The sequence below is a fragment of the Microcaecilia unicolor genome, chromosome 5, assembly GCF_901765095.1.
Source record: "Microcaecilia unicolor chromosome 5, aMicUni1.1, whole genome shotgun sequence".
NCBI classification, from domain to species: Eukaryota; Metazoa; Chordata; class Amphibia; order Gymnophiona; family Siphonopidae; genus Microcaecilia; species Microcaecilia unicolor.
The window spans coordinates 39,408,716-39,427,423 of NC_044035.1; the positions used below are offsets into that span (position 1 = coordinate 39,408,716).

The 18,708-nt window shown below is 43.0% G+C and overlaps 1 protein-coding gene across 1 annotated transcript; it reads left to right on the top strand.

Annotated features, from left to right (window-relative positions):
* The first annotated feature begins 1,687 nt into the window (after positions 1-1,687).
* On the top strand, positions 1,688-18,705 carry ATP5MD (ATP synthase membrane subunit DAPIT). The gene is made up of 4 exons (XM_030202813.1): positions 1,688-1,782; positions 9,554-9,651; positions 9,737-9,838; positions 18,627-18,705. Exons 2-3 carry the CDS (start codon positions 9,565-9,567, stop codon positions 9,827-9,829), a joined length of 180 nt encoding a protein of 59 aa, XP_030058673.1. The 5' UTR covers positions 1,688-1,782; positions 9,554-9,564; the 3' UTR covers positions 9,830-9,838; positions 18,627-18,705.
* Positions 18,706-18,708: the final 3 nt, after the last annotated feature.

The following is an 18,708-nucleotide window of genomic DNA, read 5'->3' on the forward strand; positions in this document are numbered from 1 at the left end:
TAAAAGGAACTCAATGTGAACACTATCCACCCTAAAAGGTTGTTTTCTGGCTGTACGTGACAAATTGTGATACTGAATAAAAAAAAAGTGTATGTTTGTGTCCCTAGTCATGCAGCCAAAGGTTATCTAATCCTTTCAAGACAGCCAGTTAATCTAACTTATTAGTGCAACATAACCACAGAGGCAAGGTATGGTCGCATTTTCAATATGGTAATACTAGAGCCCAGCTAAGGAACAGGTTATTTTGAGTTAGTCTTCACTGGACCAAACTTGTTTTCATTGTGCTGTCACCATCCAGCTGCATAGGCAGTGTCTTAAAAGGTGTAGGGTAAAGGATATATGTATGTATATATATATGTATATATATATATATATTTTTTTTTTTTTTACATTTTGTCTCACATTAACACAAACTAACTTGGTTTCAATGTGGTTTACATTTGAAAATACAGTGAGACAGACTAATAGAATTCAGTTATATCATGGGAGCAAGTACATGGATATGTCTGAAACATTTAACAAAGATGAGATTACCATATGTACCCAGCTGGGCATTTAAAAGTCTGTCCTTTAATGATGCTGCATGTTCAGAAATCACAGTGTAGACAGTTATTCAAATATTATCATATGCATACACCAGAACAGGCATCCATACACACATTGCACAAGTAAAAAACAGCTTATACAGAGTTCATCCAAAATTGTTATTTTCTCATTTCCATCTTCCAAAATTCCAGACAGCTGATGTACAGATCAGCAGGACCCAAAGCAGTCCAAAACGTAAGTACATAAGTATTGCCATACTGGAACAGGCCATCAAGCCCAGTACAATACATTTGAAACAAGTTTAAAACAAACAAACAAACAAACAACACAGTGAACTAAATAAATAAATAAAGCAAGTGCATTTTTATAATATACCACTGCATTAAAAATAGGAGTAAAAAGGAGCAAGTTCCCACATGCCATCTTTTTCTTTTGATGTAGGCACAGGAAAAATCAATGTTAAATGCTCCCAGTTTCAACCTAATTAATGTTCTTTTTGTTTTTTATTAATTGTACTTATAAATAGTAAGTCTGATTGTTAAGTACCTGATTCTCCTACCATGATGTCTGTTTTGGTAGCCCTTTACTAGGTGAAAACATTTCTGCACGACTACAGGGAGTCCCTATAACCAGACCCTCCAAAAGACACAATGATTTAAAATGTAGAACAAACTACTACTACTATTAAACATTTCTATAGCGCTACTAGACTTATGCAGCGCTGTACAAATTAACAAAGGTATCATCTTATTTTCTTTTCCATGTTTTATTTTGTTTGATTTCTATTGATAACAAATTAACATGAAAAGACAAATTAGTACTCTAACCGAAGAAACCAACACTTCCTCTGTGTACATCCATATGCTATACAAACCAGCATGTCTGAAGTTAGAAGTGAGATGAAATAGAACTGCTACCAACAATAACGAACGACAACGATAATGAAGCAGCTCATAGGTTTGCATGTTTTTTTTAGTGTACTAGATGACGACTGCGCGCGGCGCGGAATAGGAAACAGCGATTAAGCAAATTGGCTTCAACATGTTGACGTCATCCCGACTATTGCTTGCTTCGCTCTCCTTGGATATAGCAATCAGCTATGAGGACGTAGCTGTGACGCATAACGCACGGCTCTTTACGTCTAGCGGGCGAGAAGGTGGGACTTCCGCTTTCTTTCCATTGTGGACGCTGCTGTTGGTGGTGGTGAAGGGCACAGAGGTAGCCAGGCAAAGGAAGGTGAGTGTCGTGTCGTGTCGTGGGGTGGAGGGTGATTAGTGATTGTTGCACGGTACTAATGTTTCTTGGGTGACATAAGCGGTGGACTGTACACCTGATACCAGCAACCGAAAGGCACTCAGTTAACGGAGAATAAGGCGGATGTTGTCTCTGCTGGATTTTATTTATTAAGTATGATTTTTATTGAAACGTTGGAACATTATTCCAATGTTACTCAAACAGCGATATAACAAAATATGAAGTACTGTAATGCAAAAATAATTTCACACGGTAAAGAACTTCCCATTACCCCCTTCCACCCCACATTCCTCTAGGAGAATCTGAGAGTCTTCGCAGTACACTAAATTAGAGTCTCGGTATATTAAGTAGCATGCTTCTTAATTTGGGAATCAAGGAGATTAAAAATGGTGTCCAAATATGTATGAATTGTTTAATCTTCTCTCCTTTAAGTCAGAGATGCGTTCTGTCCGTAGTAACGAATGCATTTGTTTTTTTCAAAGCATCAAAGTCGGCAGCGCTTTCTGAATCCACAGTTGTAGACTACTTCAACACAGAAAACAAAAAAAATTTCCGAGGATATATGTAAAATGTCCATATCTAAACGACTTCCAAAAGAAAAAATGAATTTAAAGTTTTCTGTGCTCGAATCCGGGAAGATCCCGCTGTATCCGTTTTTTTACCTTTTGTTGACTACATCTCCCTGATCTTATCTCATGGTTTCCACTATCATCTTTATGCTGAAGACACCCAGCTGTATCTCTCCACACCAGACATCAGTGCGGAAACCCAGGCCAAAGTATCAGCCTGCTTATCCAACATTGCTGCCTGGATGTCTAACCACCACCTGAAACTGAACATGGCCAAGACTGAACTTATTGTTTTCCCACCCAAATCCACTTATCCTCTCCCTTCACTCTCTATCTCAGTTGATAACACCCTCATCATCCCCCTCTCATCTGCCCTCAACCTCGGTGTCATCTTTGACTCCTCCCTCTCCTTCTCTGCGCATATCCAGCAGATAGCCAAGACCTGTCGCTTCTTCCTCTACAACATTAGCAAAATTTGCCCCTTCCTCTCTGAGCACACCACCCGAACTCTCATCCACTCTCTCATTACCTCTCGCCTTGACTACTGCAACCTACTCCTCACCGGCCTCCCACTTAGCCACCTATCCCCCCTTCAGTCCATCCAGAACTCTGCCGCACGTCTTATCTTCCGCCTTGACCGATATAGTCAAACCACCCCTCTCCTCAAGTCACTTCACTGGCTTCCGATCAGATACCGCATACAGTTCAAGCTTCTCCTACTAACCTACAAATGCACTAGATCTGCAGCCCCTCCTTACCTCTCTAGCTTCATCTCCCCTTACGTCCCTACCCGTAACCTCCGCTCTCAAGACAAATCCCTCCTTTCAGTACCCTTCTCCACCACCGCCAACTCTAGGCTCCGCCCTTTCTGCCTCGCCTCACCCCATGCTTGGAACAAACTCCCTGAGTCCATACGCCAGGCCCCCTCCCTACCCATCTTCAAATCATTGCTCAAAGCCCACCTCTTCAATGTCGCTTTCGGCACCTAATCACAACACCTCTACTCAGGAAATCTAGACTACCCCAACTTGACATTTCGTCCTTTAGATTGTAAGCTCTTCTGAGCAGGGACCGTCCTTAGTTATTAGTTTGTACAGCGCTGCGTAACCCTAGTAGCGCTCTAGAAATGTTAAGTAGTAGTAGTGTTTGACAGGTTTGGGCTTTTGACAGCCCAGACCTGTCAAACAAGTGCGGGAGGATTGTGCTGAGTACATGCTCAGCCACAATTCGCCCGCACTTCTACCCCATGATCAGAGATAATTGCGCTGCTTAAATTTGCATGCATTATCTCTGATCATCGGTTCGGTAAAGCCCTGCGCTGTTCCAGCACTATTTTTAGAGCACTGTTTGGAACAGCGCGGGGCTTTTGATCATCTGCCTGACAGTGCAGTCACTTAACCCTCCATTGCCCCATGTAAGCCGCATTGAGCCTGCCATGGGTGGGAAAGCGCGGGGTACAAATGTAACAAAAAAAATAAAATGTAAAAAGATTGTCCCACCAGAGTCTGTAAATGATGCCGGAACGCTCCCTCAGAACATTTCCACCAATAATGGATGTAAGTGCCCAATTGATCCCCACACAACGCAGTTTTCAGAAACATTTGTCATAGCTTTACTGACCCAGTTAGTGGGCATATATAGCCCGTGGATCACTTTTAATGCATTTCCCTTAATTGTGCACTTTCTACTAATTATTCCAGGAAGTTTCCCAATCTAGAATAGTCATTTGTATCGCTAATCCATTTCTGTATGTTTAAAATGGTTCCTGGTATCATTTAGCTAGCTATATAGGATTTATAATAGCTTTCTATTAGACCTTTTGCATTCTGATCCTGGGATCAGAAGTGATCAAAAAGGCTTCTGGATGACATTTCAGTAAGGATTGTACATAGTGTTTAATTTGCAATCTTTCAGACCAAAAGTCTTTCAGTTGGGGAAAATGAGAGGATCAGAGGACTTGCAGATCCTATCTTCTTCACCACAGCTATTCTCTCAAAAGCTCACTGATAGTGGGTAAAGGTTTCGGGGGGAGCTCAGGGGTAATCTTGTGTTTACCCACTCTTTGGCTCCCATCACAGGTTCGACAATAGTTGGCTACAGCTCAAGATACGCCCGGCCAATAGAAGTTTTGGGTCAATCTAGTGCATATGCATGTCACCCCCTGATGTCCTGCTAGTAGAATATCATGTGCAATCTGTAGGAGGAGTTCTCTGTATGGCCTAGGCACTATAAGCTGCTTGCCTGCTGTCCAGGGCCTATTAGGATCAACAGGATTAGTCTCTGTACAACAAGCCCCCTTTCCATAGGATACGATCTTTACCAGTCTCATTGGTTGGCTGATCGGCCCTCTGCCTCAGGGCTTCCAGGTCAGGGTTAGAGCGCTGTGCTTCCTGAAAAGCATGCGTCTGTTCTATATCGGTATCCATATCTGGAAAGGTCTCTGCTGATGACTGACAAATCAGGGTCAACAATCTGATCAGTAGATGTCAGTTAAGTCAGGCTGTTCCATACTCTGTCACCTCTGGAACTGGTGCTATGACAGCTGGAAGCACTGGAGCGCCTTGTCTTGTGGCTTGGTCAGCTGGTTCCACCTGGACTGGCTCAGGATCTCACACTGGAAAGGTGATCTTTGCTTCTTCTGCTTGTTGGGCCTGACTACGGGTCACTATAGCGGAAATGCTGACGCCGCTGTCAAGGGTAGTAATGTTCATTGAACTCATCTCGATTCCACATAGTATTAGTTCTGGTATGTTTTTAATTATTCCTACTTCTCTATATCCAGGCTTGGTACCCCAATCCAGGAATACTCGAGCAATGGGTATAGTCTCTCTGGATCCATTGGCTAACACTCTGATTCACAGTTACTGGGGTGCTGTAGTGTTATAGAAACCCAACTGCTTACTTGCTTGATGAATTACCAGTACCTTTCTGTGCTGCTGTATGGGCCTGCTTCATGGGAATGGAGCCACCCACAAAAGCCAGCAGTTTTGGTGCAGGAACTGAAATGCTCTTTAGTACAGGCTTGGGATTATCTGGGCAATCCGCTTTGAAGTGTCCTGTGCGTCCACACTGATAACAAGGACGCTCATGCCTTAAGTGTTTAGGTTTTTGGGAACATTGGAGGGTTTGCTAATAGTCTGAGGTTGCAGGGATATTTGGCTTAGGGCCCTGGCTGCCCTTAGATCCCGGCTGCTGCAGATAAGAACTGCTTCTCTTTGTCAACCAGGGACAGTTAGCTATAAAGATGTCAGCCAACTCAACCGCCTTCTCTGGAGTATGTGGCTGGTGATTTTGAATATGTTCCCTTGCCTCTGGACAACAATGCTGAAGAAACTGCACCAGGACCATTCGGTTTTGGCAGTTCTCCAGGGTTTTAATCTCAGTTCCACTGAGCCACCGCCGGTGCTGGTATTTTAACTGGATCACAAACGCGCTGTATCATCTGCCCCCTTTTGGCAAAGTCCGGAACTTTAGTCTGTAGGTTTTGGGGGTAATGGCATAATGATTCAACAGAGCTTTGCGCACCTCCTCAAACTAGGAACACGGCTCCATGGACAGTCCTTGTAAATCCTCAAGTGCTCTGCCAGTGAGCTTTCCTCCCAGATAGATTCCTCAGAAAGACTGGATGCGCTCATTGAGGTGCAAACATTTTCAAAGGCAGTGAGATAGCCATCTATGTCACCTCAGGCATCATCAAACTGTGCAAACAGGTTGGGCCCAATCCGGGCTGTGGATCCTGTTAACCAAAATTAAATTTAAACCAGCTGATATGAAAAGAATCCTGAAAAAAATATGTGCTCTCAATAAAGTGTGTTAGAAAATGTTATCACATATACCATCGTCTGATAAACTACCCTTTCATTCAAGTAAAGAACGAGGTTTTGATTTTAAAATACTATTATAGTGTAGGTAGTTTTTCAAAACGGCTGACTTGAAGCCTTGAAAGCATAAAAGCGTGTATGATCTGCGTGCATAAAGCATGAATGTGATGTCAACATTTGCACATGGCCATTAATAAAAAGAATTGACCTGCATAATAGTGTACTAAGGCCATTTCTTACCATAGCTTAGTAAAAGGACCCCTTTATGCTCTGCACTGTCTGAGGAACTTCTAACAGCCACCTCTTTTTCTACTGAGCTTTGTTGTAAGGTCTTCCTTTTCTCCTGATCATATCAACTGTCAATACTCAAAGTTATTTTAAAAAATGGGTAGTGTAAGCTCTAGCTAACTTGTTTTCGGGTTTTAAAGAAATAACTTATTGGTCAAACTCACGCCAAGAAAATTGTGGTACTTGAAGGTGGTTTAAAGGACACATCTTCATGAGTAGCTTATTGGAGATTTATGGTCCAACTCCTCTCAAACCATATGCAGAACTGGGATAGTTATGAGGCAGGATGCAGACAAAAGGAGTGCAGTCAGAGTTGGCCATGGAGCTTACCTAATAAGCAAATTTGTTAGTCAAACTTTGATGCTGGCTAGAAGTGCTTTTACCCAAGCTGTTTGGGCACTGGCTAATAGTCTTTATTGTTGTTCTGACAGCCTTTCCCTGATTGTAATGTGGCTGTGACACTTTCTGTCATTCTCAAGGCAGAGTCACATGAGCTTTGCATTGTGGGGGGGTGTAGTTATCAGGCAACGTGACTTCACTAGCCTGTCTGCATAGGACTGTTATATGATTGGTTATGCTGTTGCTATTTCAGGCTCTGTTCCCATTGGTGGTTTTCCCCCTGCTCACTGGGTCGGTGTGTGCCCTTTTTCTGTTAGTCTGAGGTAGGCTCCATTTGTTAGACAGTACAGAACCCTTTCCTGCGTTACCATCTGTTAGAGTACTTAGTTTTTACCTTGAATATATCTTGCTGAAAAAGATATTGTACACCATTCAACCAGCTCTGAGCTAATGTTGTTCTCAGTACCACGGAGACTCTTTGCCATTGGGGCAGAACCTCTGATCTACAGTTGACTGTGTAAACATTGTGTTATTCAAATAAAGGACTTTCAGAGAGAGAGTCGTCCAGTGTGAACTGGTGTACCGAGGTTATACGTCAGGATATAAGACAAGCTCCAAGTCTTAGAGGCCTGAACAATTGTCATGTCTTATTTTGGGTACATATCTATGGCCGTGTACCATGGCACTCCCTTGCTTATGCGCAGAGTTGCTGGCCCAGAAGATGATCAGACTAACCCATGCGTCCAGCTTTTCATACACGGGCACACAAATGTGGAATGCACTACCACGTAGCTTAAGAACAACCTACGAACTAACTAACTTTCGTAAATCCCTGAAGACATATCCCCTCAACAAAGCATATCACAACATCCAATAACTTTAACTACAACACATTACCACATGACATCCATTTTGACTGATCTCTTTGTATGCCGAATTTTATCATGTCAACCTTTTCTCTATGTAACACCTATTATATGCCTGTATGCTTAATTTCACCATGTCAACCTATTCTCTATGTAACACCAATTGTAATGTCTACTCTGGAATGGCAAATGCCATAATGGAGCTTTGTAAGCCACATTGAGCCTGCAAATAGGTGGGAAAATGTGGGATACAAATACAACAAATAATAAATAAAATAATAATAATGATCTCTGTCTGCAATAGTCCCACTCAGCTGCGGACAGGCATCACTTATTCCTAGGTTCTCTCTGCTTCTCTTCTTTCCATTTTCTTTCATTCTGTATGTCATCTTCTCTTGCTCTTTCTCTATTTGTCTCAATTCCCCTCTATTTGTCTCACATTGATCTATCTTGTCAATATCTGTTCTCTTCCCTCCCCCCCCCCCCCCATCTCCATCCTTCACCTGTTTCTTATCTGGAGCACACATCCAACATATAGAACAAAACAGACTTTATTACCAGCGTCAGTGATCTATATTAAAGGACCCAACCCAGCTGTGTTTCGGCATAAACTGTGCCTGTGTCAGGGGTCAAACACACTCTATAAAAACAAAGTAGAAACCAAATTAATTAGTTACATGTGAGCAATATTACAAATTAAAAAATAGAAACAACCAGAGATACAAAATGCATGAATAAATAAAAATATGAACTTATGAATGTGCTGAAACACAGCTGTGTCGGGTCCTTTCCTATAGATCACCGACGCTGGTCATAGTTTGATTTGGTTCCATCAGACCCATGTGTGCTCCATTTTTGCTTTGTCTCCATTAATCTGACTTGTGGAATTTTTACTCCTCCTTTGGTTTTCAGTCTTATCCATCTGCCTCAACTGTTTCTTTCCTTGTCATTTCCACCCTCCTAGCCCCCTTCTTCCCTGTAGTATGTTGCCATTCCATGCCTCTTAATATTGCCTAGTCTACCATCTCCAACACCACCACCTTCCTATCCTCTAATCTCCCTCGGTCTACTTCCATCCCTCTTTCCTCCAATAGTCTCCCCATCTCCACAGCATCACTGCAGGAGGTAAATGTGTATAGGGTCAAGTGTACCAGTTAGGTGCATATATAGCAGATTAGTAGTGCAAACACTCGTGTAGCACTACCCCTTTTTTTCCTCTTGTTCTTGACAGGTTTTTCCGCTGGTTGGTGTTAAAACTTGCAGGAAAAAAGTATTTTTGTTGTTGTTGTTCAGCTTGGTGGTTTAAATTAGAATCTGCACAAGATTGGGACTGTGTTGATCAAGCCTGTCTTGATGAATCCAAAACAAGTCAGTGTTTCAGGATATCCACAAGGAATGTCTATGAGAAGCTAGTATTTATGCAATATGATGTCATTCCCGTTAAACAGACCAAACCCAGAATTTTTGGTTGCTGCCAAAAACGAACCAGAGACCGAAATTGGCCACTTGGTTTTGGCAGAAACTGAAATAAATGAAAATGCTCCTCACTTGATACTGATAGACCCTCCCTGGACCTACCTTAGGAAGCCCTGGTGGTCTAGAAGTCTCTGTTCGGGGGGCAGGAATGAATCCCACTTGTTCCCGCCCCATATGCTGCTCCAGTGGACATGGCTTCAGAGACTTCCTGTGGCAATCTCATTTCTTGTGGATACGGTGAAAGCATGACCAACTCTGGAGTTACCAGACTAGGTTTGGGGATCACTGAATTAAGGCCTTGTGTAATTAAATCTACTAAGATGGCATTTCTACTCAACATCTGTTGCAGTCACGCTAATTATACCGACAATTAACTGTTCTCTCTTGTGCTTAGGATCAGCAACCATGGCAGGACATGACTCTGGTACACAGTACAACTTCACCGGGATCCAGAAATACTTCAACTCATATACCATGACAGGCAGGAGGAATGTACGTGTGTCTCAGTTCACCAGATAATTTTTACATGGGTACAGTGTAAAGGTTTATATTTCACACCAATTCTTCTGCTTTCTAGTGTGTGCTGGCAACATATGCAGGGATTGCGATGATCTTTCTGTACTTCAAACTAAAGCCTAAAAAACAAACTAAAGCTGTGACAGAAAAATAATTACTGCTGGTAAGTAGGGACGTTTTCTTTGATACAGTTTAGGTTTAAATCTTTTTTTATTGAAACTTAAGTGCAGATTTAGTTATTATAATACACAACATGAACGTAAAAAAAAAAAACTTGATATCATCAAAGATAAGCTCTTAACAACAAGTGTCCTTAACAGTTGTCTCATTTTTATAATACAACATTTAGTGATGGCACCTTAAATATTACTGTCTTTGCAATAGTTATACACTTGAACCTTAACAGCCGTGCCCTTATGCAGTCTTCTTTGATACAGTTTAAAGCTTTGGCTAGATCAGTTTTGTTGTAGTAAATTGATGTAAATTGAGAATCTGCATCATTCCTGTTTAAATAAATGTATTAAAGCTAAGCATGAGTAAAAATCACTATTGCACACCACTTCTCTGAGGAGAAGTCAAAACCATTGTTTTATTTTATTTGTTACATTTGTATCCACCAAAGTAACACAAACCTTTGGGAACAACTCCGCTAGAGTATATAAAATAACAACCTGCAAAAATAGCAGGTAATAATTGAAGATTGTGAGATGAATAATTCAATAACGGAGGGGAAGAAAACCTCAGACCCGTGACAATTTTTTGATCAATGAGATCACACCAATATAGTCATTACAATGTAATCACTGGTCTTTCTGCCAACCTCCTCCCTAGATGTGTAATTCATGCGCTTCAAGTATAAATATTCTAAATTAAAATCAAAAAATAAACCACAGCTACTTAGCTTATTATTGCTTGCTTAAGGGCCTCCCCAACGGTCCCGTTTCGCCACCTGGGGCTTCATCAGGGAGAGAAATACCCTCAACATCAAACTGTGGTAAAAAACCCAGCTAGCTGTTAATGCTGCCAAAAAACACGCCACTTGAAGCGCACGAATTACATATCTAGGGAGGAGGTTGGCAGAAAAGACCAGTGATTACATTGTAGTGACTATATTGGTGTGATCTCATTGATCAAAAAATTGTCACGGGTCTGAGGTCTTCTTCCCCTCCGTTATTGAATTATTACCCGCTATTTTTGCAGGTTGTTATTTTACATTTGTATCCCACATTTTCCCACCTATTTGTAGGCTCAATGTGGCTTACATAGTACCAGAGCGGCGTTTGCAGACTCCGGTGTAAACAAATACAAGGTGATGATTGTGGTAAGATAAAGTTAATGTGGCACAGCCACATTAGGGAAGTGTTGTGTTATGTCCTTTACGTATTTTAGTATTAGTGTGTTGTACAAATCGGCATTTATGTTGGGTTGGTAGGGTATGCCTTTTTAAACAGGTTAGTTTTTAGTGATTTCCGGAAGTTTAGGTTAGAGATACAGGAGTCCAGATAAAGGAGCAGTATAAACCCAAATTAATGTCTCCTGTACATAACACACAATATTTGTATTCTCACCAGAATTTGATGGTGTGCAATGCTGTAGTGGTTATCTGGTCTCTTAAGAATCCAAATATTGTGTTGGTAGTTGATACCCTGAGCGAGGGTTGAGGTTGGGCCCGTGAAATAACACAGCTGGACCAAGGGATATAAATGAAAACAAGTGTTTAATTGAATCTTGAGGCCTGTTATGTCATAGGTCCAGGAACAAAAGATAGAATGCCTCTAGTATTAAGCAGGCCTCAGGCTGGCAAGGCCTGAACACAGTCTGTGGCTGGTAGGGTGGCCCCACCCCAAACAGCCTGTGAGTCTTTTGGGTCTTCTCTGAGCACTATGATCAGTTCAAGACTTGTCAGTCTCAAACAAGAAGCAAAAGTAGCTTACCTCAGCCAGGTAACAATTCTTAACCATAGGTGGCGGCATCGACATACACTGGGGCTTCAATTTCTTCTCCTCTGTGGTCCTCCTTAACCTCAGTCAAGCCATGTCTTTTATATACTTCCTGGTTTAGGCTCCACCCTTCCTCTGGGCTTACTTCCTCCCGGGTGGGACTAGTGCTCTTTTTTTTTTTTTTTTTTTTTAAGGCAAATTTTCCCACTCATGGCAGGCTCAATGCGGCTTACATGGGGCAATGGAGGGTTAAGTGACTTGCCCAGAGTCACAAGGAGCTGCCTGTGCCTGAAGTGGGAATCGAACTCAGTTCCTCAGTTCCCCAGGACCAAAGTCCACCACCCTAACCACTAGGCCACTCCTAAAGTTAAAGTAAAAAATAGAGTACAGTGAAGTGAAAAAGAATATAGGTACATTTTTATGATGAATAATAAAAAGGATGGTGGGAGGTTTTTCACTTATGTGTCAGCTGCTGCAAAATATTATCAGCTGCTGCAAAATATTAGTAGCGCTGTTAAAACTTTAAGTCTTTCCTCCACCTTACTGTTAACAGTGTCGGCATATAATTGGTGCATATAGCAAGCAAACCATTTGTTAAAACCTGAAAGTTTCTGTATAGCTTGAATGTTCTGTTTGTATTATAACACCACTTTGTTATGCTATATTAACTGCAATAAACCATAGATTGTTCACATAAAAATCCCCCTTTTTATGTCTTAATAGGCACAGCATGGTGCTCTGGGTTGGGTTTTTTTAACCATTCAGTTCAAATCAATTGACTATAATCCTTTCCTATTTTGCTTTGTTTGGTTTTATTTTTTTTTTTTTATATATAATACATCACAGTGCATGGGATTTCCCCCTCTCAAAATATTTAACTTTATTAACATTTTCCAAACATTTAAATCAGGCTTAACCCATACAGTAGCAATACTTGTGGTGGATACAAGTGTTTTCTTCAATGCACCTACCAGCCCAGTCCCCTTCCCTCCCCTCCCCCTTGCAGCCATAATAAAGCATCACAACCCCCCCCCCCTTCTGTATTAAACAGACTAAAACAAAATATTCATATACCACTCCACACTCCCTACATCTTCCAATTAGTATGTTTCCATCTTTGAAAGGCCCTCCAGCATCTATGAAAGTGACCTTGTTAATTGTAATAGCAGTGAATTTATACAGATCATACTAATGCTCCAATTTCATATCTACCTGTCTCCCATCAGGGGGGTCAGGCTGCCTTCAATTCGCTGACAGCACAATATGTGCTGCAACCAAACCCAAATGAGGGAGCCAGTCCTCTCCCCTCATCTATTCCAGGTACTGGCCCATTCAAGTGTCCATCGATGGAGCAATCCATTTTCTACAAGTCTCTGAGAGCCAATGGAATACCCATGACCAGTATTGCATATATCCCCTATGCCCCACAAGTTTTCCAACAATCATAATCTCCAGAGCTTTGCTTAACAAAACCGGTGTAATGTACCACCTGAACAATCCCTTATACCCATTTTCAACAATAAGTCAACATCCCCAAAGTTTGTACCCTCTGCCAGCTCTGCCCCCCCCCCTGCAATTCAAACACTTACTTATATCACCCCTTTCTGTATTTTTTGGCCAAACAGCTACTCAAAGGCCATCTTGGCCGGCTATAACTCTAACCCCAATTTGGTAGAATAGATGTAATGCTTCACGTGCAGGTATGGGAAAAGATCCCATGACTGCAATTTATATTTGTCATGTATCTTCCCAAAAGATTTCGTCCCCCCCCCAGGCTTAAATTTCAGATTGAACTTTAAGGGGGTATACCAAGAATACTTCTTCCCTTCCAGTGACCAAGCTCGCATACACACCCAAATCTGTAACATGAGATTCCTAAATGGCCTTCCCCATTTATCCCTCCCTCTCCCTGGCAAGCAGGGTAAATGCAAAACAGGAATATCTATGTTTCCACCTTGCTCTATATCCACCCACTGCTTGCCATTCCAGTACCGTGCCTAATTGTGCTGCTTGAAGTATTTATTTAAATCGGACACTACAAGCACCCCATCCCACCTACCCAAACACAGCAAAGAGACAGCCATCTTTGGCCATCCGCCCGCCCAAATAAATGTAGCCACTGCCACCACTCGGACAGTGCTCCATCAGCAACAGGGATAGGCAAAGCCTGAAACAGATAAAGCAGGCACGGCCGCACCATCATCTGTACCATCTCAATTCTCCCCAGCTAAGAGAGGCAATTGGGCTCATTTTCAAAGCACTTAGCCTTCCAAAGTTCCATAGAAACCTATGGAACTTTGGAAGGCTAAGTGCTTTAAAAATATGCCTCAGTGTCTCTCCCACATCTCTAGATCCTGATTGTTCTTTGTCAGCATCAGACAAATCCAGAGATGTGTGGAGCAGCAGGTGGAGATATAGAATACCAAACTGAACTCTGCCACGTAGGACAGTATGCTTTTGGGTCAGTCAAGAATGTATTCTCTCTCTAGCGGGCGGTGTACGGTCTCACAAGCTCCTGGTTTCTCCTGCGGCTCCTGTTCGTGGTTCCCTGGTTCATTTGAGCTTAGGGGTGTCTAGGACTGTAGAGGTGCCTGACTTGAGGTACACCTAGTGATGTCAGGTCCCTCCCTCCTCCTCTTCATAGAAATTAAAAAAAAAAAAAAGAAATACTGGAAGAGAGCAGATTTCTGCTTATGTGGCTACCTGATCAGGGTCGGAAGGTCTGTGGGTACTGATAAGCTCATTCTTCCCCCCTCTGTCGAGTTTGTGCTGTTTGAGTTAGTGCACCTGTGGCGGTACTTTTCTTTCTGAGCAGCCTGTGTGGGGGTTTGCCTGTGTTTTCGGGACAGTACCTCTCTTCAGCCAGCAGCAGCCATTTTGGTCAAAGGCTGTTATAATGGCTTGCTCTTTCTCCTTTTGTGTTTTCACAGCTTTCGGGGTGTTGTGGTGCAGATGGCGCCAGTTCCGTTGATTGGCAGAGGATTTTTGGTTGCCTTTGTAATTTTGGGGTTTCAGTTCCTTTTCACGTGGTGAATTCCTGCACAGAAGAAGCCTGGATGCTCTTGCAGCCTTCTCCAGGCTACTCCACCTGGTTGTATTTTCAGTATGCATCTCACTTCTCTTTCTGAGGCCTTGGCTATGTGTGGGCTGTCCTCTTTTCCTGGGGGGGGGGGGGGGGAGTATATTTCCTTCTCACTTTGAGATAAGGGGCAAAGTCTCCTCACATTCACCTTGTCTTCAATTTTCCTGCTGCGTTGGTGGCCTTTGGCTTGTGCCCGTTCTTGTAGGTGGCCTTCTGCTGCATTTACTCCAGGTACTGACTGGATTGTGAGGTTCCTTGTTTTGGTAGCTGTGGTTCTATGCCACTTGGACTGTTTGGGGGGGGGGGGGGGTTCGCCCGCCCCCTCCTTCCTGAGGCATGGGCATTTTTCTTCTCTCTGAGTGGGGAGACCTGGCGGCCTATGTCTGCATGAGCATCAAGTGGTGTGCTGCTGTAGTAGCTGCCTTCGAGGACATGTCGGCCATCTCAGCATGGCCTCACTAAGGTGGCAATCTGATGCGGTGTTGGTATCCTTAGACTCCCGGTGGTGTGACCTGTTTTTCGGTCCCTTGTGGCTCCAGACTGCATTTGCGGATTTTGACCTCAGGATATGCAGCGTTTCCCCCCTCGCAGCTCTCTGTGCCTTTAGCCACCTTGATCCGGCATGGGCAATCGCTTAGGATACCAGCAATCCCACCACCACCAAAAAAAAGCGGGGGCAGTGCAGCTTAGCAGAGCCCAACCAACTCCAGGTGACAGTCAAGCTGGGCCCAGAGGGTACTATCTAGGCCGGTGCTAGAGTAGATTGCCTGTTTCCTCTGTCCACCCTCTGATGGGCAGCAGTAGTCTCTGCCTGCATTACTGTGACACCCTCCTTCAGTTGGTCACGTGCCGCCTCCAATGTGGTCACTTTTTTTTTTTATTCACACCATTGTTACTAAAAGGCCAAAGGGCGAGGTCCACCTATATCCCCAGTTTACTTGAGCCATCTCCCTGGTAACTTCCTGAAACCCTCTATGCTTTTGGAAGGTACTGTCTGCAAATCCTCTGGCTTTGTGCAGCCGCTTTTCTTTATCCACAAAACTTTGAAAACAAATTATGATGTTCCTGGGCCTGTCCAACCGCGGGGCCCCAGAGAATGATGCGTTCGTTCCACTAATGGAGCAAAAACTCATCCTGCATGAGCCAGTTCTTCAGCACCATCTCCTCTGATTTCTGATATTACACGGTCTCTAGAATCTCATTCACCTTCAAATTGTTGCGATGGGTGCGATTCTCTATGTCCTCTATTTTATCTACTAAGGCTAAATATTCAGAGCACAACTCTTCTATGCCTTTTTGTGCCTGAGATCCCCTCCTCACAGCTGTCCACATGATGTTCCACACTATCAATGTGTCTGCTCATATCTGTCAAGTCTGCCTTAAGTTCCTGCACTACATCGCGAATATGCACCTTCACCGACGAGATCGCCGTCTTCATTTTAGCCAACAGTTCCCAGAAGCATAATTTAATGACTCCTTCCACACTCCCCAATATTGACGAACTCTCTTGCTCCAGCACAACACAAGCAACCCATTTCTGCTATCCTCCTTATGCAGGCCCATGCCACAGTCTCTGGACTCACTGCCTGATCGCTGTTTCACGGCACCACTTTCAGCTCATCTGCCTTCTTTTTGAACATCATGCCACACTGCTGCAAACCTTCAAATTCCACCTGATCGTCACATTATACACACTCTAATTAGCTCAGTAGGGGATAAGTCACTCAGGCCAGCAACCGAGCCTTCGTGTCAGGCAGCCATTTCTCTTGGTGATATCACTTCCTCCTCCCTCTCTCAATTTTATTCAACATATTTCTTCAGCCACTGGGGGCTATGTTCAGAGGCCAAAGCCTGAATCACTGTTCTTATACTGATAATAGATTTCCATTTCGTAGCTTCCCACTATTCTCGACCCTGTGGGGATAGTTGTGGAGATACAGAACTGAAAACCGAGCTGAGACACATCTCTCTTGGCATCCAGTCCAGCATTTTGTAGATGGACACACTTTACAGCCCCTGGTACTGAGTACTTTGCTTCTGGTCCATTTGGTCAGTTTTTCTCCAGTTGAGCTTTGCAGGTGGCTTGAGTCTGCAGAGTTATATTTGGAGGTCTTCAGATCCTTGTCTCTGGTGCCCGCAAATTTATTTCTTCACTCCCTTCACCTCTTCCCTATTTTCTGTGGCGCTTTCCTTGCCAGCACAACAATCTTAAAACAAAACAAAAAAAGGTGGAATAGCGTATCTGTCCCATTTGTGGTTAAGACTTGTGGTGACTGTGATCTTGTGGGGGGGAGGGGGAGCAGCGGAGGGCTGTGTGCTGTAAGTTCTGCTTGGTGCAGGGGAGGGATCCTGACACATCGCTTGAGACATGTTGTGCTGTGCTTGTGCCAAAGTGAGTGGCGATGCCTGTTGAAGCAGTTAAGTGGTGTTCCTGCTGTGGGACCCAGCGTTGGGGAGTTGCAATATGTGCAAGCTGGGAATCCTATGGGATGCGGACGAAACAGCAGCAGCAACATCTTGGTGCAGTATCCTAATATGCTGTGGTGTTCGGGGTCTCTGGCATGGCTGGTGTCCAGTTTGTTGCAGGAGAGCATGGGAATGGGCACCATTTTGTTGGTGCGACTGGCAGTGAGAAGCAGCATCGGTCTGATTACATGTGGAGCACAGCCATCATTAGCATCCAGCTGCCATCGGGATCTTTGTTTTCTCTGGAATTTATATTGCTGTTATACCCACACACAGTAGACCCTGTTATTGGTGGGGACTGTCTCTAGCCTCCACCCCAGCTTGTTGATAAAAATAATCTTCTACATTCCCCACTCCTTAATACCCCCACCATGCTCTGAGTTGTGTTTTTAACTTTCAGTAAATAGCATTTTTCACTGTCTGCCTTTTGGAATGTTTTACCAGAGCTATTGGGGAAAGAAATGTGCTTTTCCAAGAACCAGAAATTTGTTTATTCTGTATTACTAAAGAATAGGAGGGATTTTCTGTTATGTTTATTAGGCTTGGATGTGTGTGAACCATTTAGGTGTGACTTACATTACATTATCAACACTATCATGTGAAATTAATCCAGCTTGTATAAAGTTCAAAAGCAGCATTATTCATTTTGGATAGTAAGGTGCTTTGTGGGGTTCACAGCTCATTATTTAACGTGCAAAATGGTTAAAATATTTGTATTAAACTATCAGTGCCATAATACAGCTTCTTAACTAGCTCCTTAGAGCAGAGCTTCTGATTGTGGTAACGGCGATTAGTATCTGGGTTTAAAAGAAGTTTAGACAAGTTCCTGGAGGAAAAGTCCATAGTCTGTTATTGAGATGGGCATGGGGGAAGCCACTGCTTTCCCCGGGAGTGATAGCATGGAATATTGCTACTGATTAGGCTTCTGCCAGGTACTTGTGACCTTGATTTACCACTGTTGGAAGCAGCATATTGGGCTAGATTGAAAGTATTGCTATTCTTATGCTCTTTTGGGTTCATGAGCTAGGTGGGCTTTCCATAGTTGCACCTTAAGGGTGGGGGGTCACAATTTTACTTGGCTGCAGTCATGGGGTCACAGGTAGAAAAAGATTGGGAAGCACTGGCTTAGAATGTAAACAAAAGCTTTATATTGCTCATTATAATTCAGCAAAGGTCAGGACAGTCTAGGTAAGTGTATTCTGTAGACCTTAGAAGGAAGGTGTCGGGTTTTGTTTGGTTTTTTTTTTAATTAAAAAGTATGCTGATGAAGATTTTGTGTATAATAAACTGCTAGTAACCAGAATCCAGTGAATGAATTTGTTGCTGCTCCCACTATTCTGTTAAGGGAAATTTGGTATAGGAAATGTATTGGGATGTGAACCAAAGCTACATTATTAGCACCTCCTGCGTGAGTCTGAAAAACTTTGTCCATTTTCTTAATCCTTTTTCTTGCCTCCCAACAGGTTCCTAATTTGTCTCTGTACTGGATGATGCTTGACAGAATAAAACCACCCTTCCAGAAATGAGAAGATTGAATTTTTTAAA

Coding starts and splice junctions, on each gene's coding strand:
- ATP5MD (XM_030202813.1), top strand. CDS start 9,565: ATGGCAGGACATGACTCTGGTACACAGTACAACTTCACCGGGATCCAG. Junction 9,652..9,736: donor CCATGACAGGCAGGAGGAAT/GTACGTGTGTCT, acceptor TCTGCTTTCTAG/TGTGTGCTGGCAACATATGC.